The following is a 4,848-nucleotide window of genomic DNA, read 5'->3' as shown; positions in this document are numbered from 1 at the left end:
TACACCTACAGGTCAGTGGACACTCTTTCAAGGATGAGGATGCACACATCCTGGACAGGGAGGAACGCTGGTTTGAGCGCAGAGTCAAGGAGGCCATTTACGTGAAAAGGGAAAGACCATCTCTGAATCGAGGAGGGGGCCTAAGGGTACATCTTTCGCAATCTTACAATGCTGTGATTGCAGCCATTCCCCAACTCTCTGTGAATGGTACTCATGGCCATTGATTAGTGGTCTTTGATCAATGTGCTTTGATCAGTGGTTGTTGATCAATGGTCATGAGAATTTGCATGAACTGAACTGACCTCCCAGCCCATTGTTCATTCAGTGGTGCTGGTTTCAGTCATTGGGGAAACCTGCAGTCAGCTGAGACTGAAGAAGTCATTTGGATGAGTGATGAAATGTTTCTCCCACTGAAAACGCTACGTCCAGATGAACAGAATCAAGCCACTCATAAGCCTGAGGCTTATGAGTGGCTTGCACCTTGCAGTGAACCTGCATGAAAGTAAGCCCTGTAATACCTTTCCTTGGCTGTTGTGAAGGGTTTTCTCTTCACCATGGAAATGATTCTGTGATCATCAACCGCTGTTGTCTTCTGTGGATGACCAGTGCTTTCTTTTTTTTTCGAACTTTAGATTTTGCCACTTCTACTATTGTAGCAATTTTCTTGGATTGATATTTTCTGTTTTGGGAGCTTATGGGTGGCTTGTTTCACTCGCGTGGAGAGGTTCTTTTGACTGCTGTTCACAGCCTATCACAGATTCTGTCAGCAAAGTCTTCCAAATGCAAGCACCACACCTCAGATCAACTCAGGCCTTTTATCTGCTTAACCGATAATAACATAATGAAGGAATTGCCCACAACTGCCCATGAAATAGCCTGTAAGACAACTGTCCAATTACTTTTGGTCCATTTAAAAAGAGGGTGGCACAGCTGAAACTCCTAAACCTAAACCCCTCATCCAATTTGAATGTAGATACCCTCAAATTAAGCTGAGAGTCTACACGTTATGTCAGTGTCCATTATATAACTATACTTAGAATATGTTTCAGTGAACAGGTAAAAAAAAAACAAAAAAAACAACCTAAACTTGGTGTCTGTGTCAAAATATATATGGACCTAACTGTACACTCTGGCTATTAGCAGTGGCTCATAGTCAAAGCAGCCATTTATTTTACTGAAGCCTTGAATCTTTCCCTTCCTAATTACGTCCCTCCATCTATTTTCATCTTCCTCTCTTCCACAGATGGTGCAGCAGCAGCCCCCTGTGACTGTGAGGCCTGATTACAAGTTGTTACTGGCTGTTGCTGGTACTACTGTTCACAGTGCAGCAGCCTTTTTCCACCTTTTTAGGCTGGTCCATCGACCCAAAAGTGTCTTGGCCCACCAGGAAAATGCCGGTATGCCAGATGACCAGCCGAGCCCTGGACTTCAGCATGTGCAGCAAAATGTTTCATAATCCTGACTACGCTCTGCACCATTTTCTGCAAAGGCAGTGGATTACTTCCACTGCCACAAGGTTGGATATTTGAAATATTTTTAACTATGTGCAATAACTTTTTATAATACATCTATCCAGCATTGAAATATCTGCTCTTAAATTTTGACATTTGATATTTAAAATTGTACTTTCATTTTTTTACCTGTTATATATTTGCTTGATCTTACAAAACAGAATGCAACAGAAAGAAAAATAACCTTAAGTTTTTAACTTATTTATGAAAATGATATAAACTGGAAATAGGGAATGCAAACCCCCAGAAATGAATCAGGCTCAGCTTTAAAAAAAAAACAAAAAAAAAAAAACATGTACTTTGTTTTCATTTATTTTGAACTTAAACGGGCTCCAAATGTCATATCAGCTCATTAGAAACACACACTGCAAATACAAGCAGCTGTTTACAGTAGTAACCCCCATTAGCCAGTTCCCATTGTAGGAGTTTAGAACATGTGTGCCGAAGGATTCACCAGACTCATGAGTTGCAGTGCAATTACAGCAATGGAGGGAAAGGAGCATGGGCACATCATTCCATGATGTTTGTGTAGTCTCCTTTAGGCTGACTGCTGAATTGCTCTTTTTTGTCTTAGTCTATTTGGTGAATTTCATGTTACTGAAGGCAATATCTGACAGAGATTATTACTTAGCTAACTTGTGAATGATTAAACTGGTAGCCAACCAGCCTTACTCTCAAGCCCTCCACAATAGAATCCACTGTTTCCTCCCAAAAAGGGTCATGAAAGACACCTGACAGGTCCTGTTACTCAGATCATCTCACTAGTTGTGGTGGAAAACAGCATAATGTAATTGTTTCGTCACATGAACCATTTGCAGATAAAGCGATACCACACATGATTTTCACCTTCTACGTCTTGCTCCAAAGTTCTCTTAAATATTCTGTTCGATAAACCACAATCAAGTCCATTGGTCACCAAGTTTTAGTTTTCACCCCAAGTATGGGCAATGTTTTTTACAAAACCCTTTTATTTCCCTTCCCACCCCCAACCCCATTCTTGAACAGAGCAAAGATGTTTCAGTTCTTCTTGCTCTTGGGCGAATCATATTTCCTCTTGCTGGAGTACCAGAGAAGCAGAGGGATGCCGATGGAGGGTAGCGTCATCACACCAAATGCAGCCCAGTCCAACTAAAGACAGACACACGGAGCAGTGAGTGAAGTGCTAGAGGACTGTTCTAGCAAATGCAAAAGCTCCTGCAAAAACTTCAGTCTATAAGCCATGAATCGAGACACTATGTGAACAGTGGTATCAAGGAACTCTGTTGTTGTGGAGACTTTAATTTAGTTTATCAACATGCACTAGTTGTACTAAAAAGTACTTATTGTACTATATGCAAAAATTTGTCAGTGTAGATACAGTACATTCCAATTTTAGCCTAAATTAACACAACCCAATAAAGATCCTTAGAGGTTTACAAAATTCCACCAGCCTCAATTTACTTTGATAAGCATAGGCCAGTGCACTCAGGTGCCATAATGAGCGAGCATCAAACTGTTTTTAACACTTACATAGTGTGGAGAGAAGCGCCGGTCAAACTCTCTCTGAGCCAAGATTCCTCCCTGTCCAGGAGCACTGGTGTAGCCAACCTGCAGGAAGGGAAGGAGGGGACACTTTAGCTTCCAACATATCACTATGGACTGTAAATGCTTTGACTCACTAAGGACTTTAACTGCTTTTACCACAACTTGTCCTCCCTCCTGAACCAGGTAGCTGACGGTAGCAGAGGTAAAATTAAAGTATCCAGCCTTCAAGGGGCGCAACACCACTGTGTGAGAGACATTGCTGGCTCTAAAAGTTTCAGAGTTAAGAATGATGACTTGGAGAAAGAGCCCATCTATGGTTATTTAAACCAACTTCAATCAAATTCCTGCATTCCTGGTTCATTAAGGCCTCCGTCTTATGAACCATGAAGAGTGAATACTTCTTTAGGTTCAGCGGCCTGAAAAGCTATCATTTCACTATTTGGTCCTACTGTGTAAGATGAAATAACTGTGGTGCAAAAAATAGGCTGCCATAGAGACACCCAGTAACTTATGTTTGATTAAGAATTTAAGATCAAACTCCCATTAAGCCACAATTAATGCGTCAAAAATAGCTCAAGTTTGATAGTGCCAGTGAGAAGTCATTTTACTGCAAGGATACGGTGCAATCCTGTCCCATTTCACATTCAGCATTCCGGAAACAATTCCAAAATCTTCAGGAGGAAAAGAATCATCGGATAGCTCCACCTCTAGAGCTGCACTGTAGAGACAAACCAGATGATGACATTTAGTCACACAGTATGCACTAAACATTTTATCAGGTCTTGACAAGCTCTCATGCAGTTCACATTTCAACAATTCTGAAAACGTCTTCATAATGTTCAAACTTACTGAATAAGTGATTATTAAACAGCAGTTTGTTAAGAAACAACTGAATAAAATAATTCTGTGTCATTTGGTTTTCTGTGTGTATTCATTTGTACAGTTATCTAATTTACAGCGGCTGTCCAGATATCTGACCTGGAACCCACGTTGTAGATGCTGTACTGGAGGGTCAGGTCGCGGCCCTCCACAGCATAGCGGTTCAGTAGGGATTTGGAGGCCAACAAACGGGCGCCCTCTTCTCCTGAGCCCAGACCCAGCAGAGAAAGGATTACAAACACGTGCAGCATCCTGGTCATCTGGTCAAAACAAACAAACAAAACAAAAAAAGGAAAATAAACTGGGGTTAGGAGGAGAAGACTACAAAGTAAGGAATGGACTACAAAGTATGGTGAAACTATAGCCAGGAGTCCAGGCTGGTTTTGAAATAAAACAATATGCGGTAGTGTCCCGGTATCCAACTAAATTTAGCATAAACAACAAAAAAGAAAGGGAAAAACAATCTGCAGTCAGTCTTTAAACGGAGACTACTTCCTATTTATCTTAGGTTTGACTTTCAAAAGACGAAAGGAAAATCGCGACTGGGAGGTAATTTTAAAAGGCTGTTACTATGAAGTAACATGTATACTATGTTGCTAATGAAGTGTCCGGCTTCAAGTCAGAGTGCTCAACACTAACCGGTGCAGACGCTTACGTGGACCAAAGGAGTCACATCTTCATTTGCGTTAGTAAGAAAATTATAGTAAGTAACAACGCTTTATGTCTAACAGGCGTTTCATAGATTCGCTGTATAATAACAATATGTCCGTTCTTAAAATAAAACATTAGTAAATTATAACTCCGAAGCTTTAAAAGAAAAATAGGAAGAGATTTTTTACCTTCCTCCAGTTCTCTTCAAATGGCAGAAAGTAAAGAAGCTAGTCAAGCGCATGCTCAGAAGCTTAAAGCCTGTTTTTACATGACGTGTACCGAG

General features: G+C 40.8%; 1 protein-coding gene across 1 annotated transcript; it reads right to left on the bottom strand.

Moving 5' to 3' along the window:
* Positions 1-1,807: 1,807 nt before the first annotated feature.
* ssr2 (signal sequence receptor, beta) lies at positions 1,808-4,848 on the bottom strand. Its single transcript, XM_065469937.1, has 6 exons — positions 4,754-4,848; positions 4,014-4,174; positions 3,655-3,753; positions 3,192-3,300; positions 3,021-3,098; positions 1,808-2,639 (listed from the first exon to the last, which is right to left on the bottom strand). The coding sequence occupies exons 2-6, from the start codon at positions 4,172-4,174 to the stop codon at positions 2,529-2,531; spliced, it is 558 nt and encodes a 185-aa protein (XP_065326009.1). The 5' UTR covers positions 4,754-4,848; the 3' UTR covers positions 1,808-2,528.

The sequence above is a fragment of the Pelmatolapia mariae genome, linkage group LG22 (genome assembly GCF_036321145.2).
Source record: "Pelmatolapia mariae isolate MD_Pm_ZW linkage group LG22, Pm_UMD_F_2, whole genome shotgun sequence".
Lineage (NCBI taxonomy): Eukaryota > Metazoa > Chordata > Actinopteri > Cichliformes > Cichlidae > Pelmatolapia > Pelmatolapia mariae.
Note: the sequence above shows the minus strand (reverse complement) of the source record. Positions and strands in the feature narration are given on the sequence as shown.

Coding starts and splice junctions, on each gene's coding strand:
- ssr2 (XM_065469937.1), bottom strand. CDS start 4,174: ATGACCAGGATGCTGCACGTGTTTGTAATCCTTTCTCTGCTGGGTCTG. Junction 3,754..4,013: donor ATCTACAACGTGGGTTCCAG/GTCAGATATCTG, acceptor TTGTCTCTACAG/TGCAGCTCTAGAGGTGGAGC. Junction 3,301..3,654: donor AAATGGGACAGGATTGCACC/GTATCCTTGCAG, acceptor TGAAACTTTTAG/AGCCAGCAATGTCTCTCACA.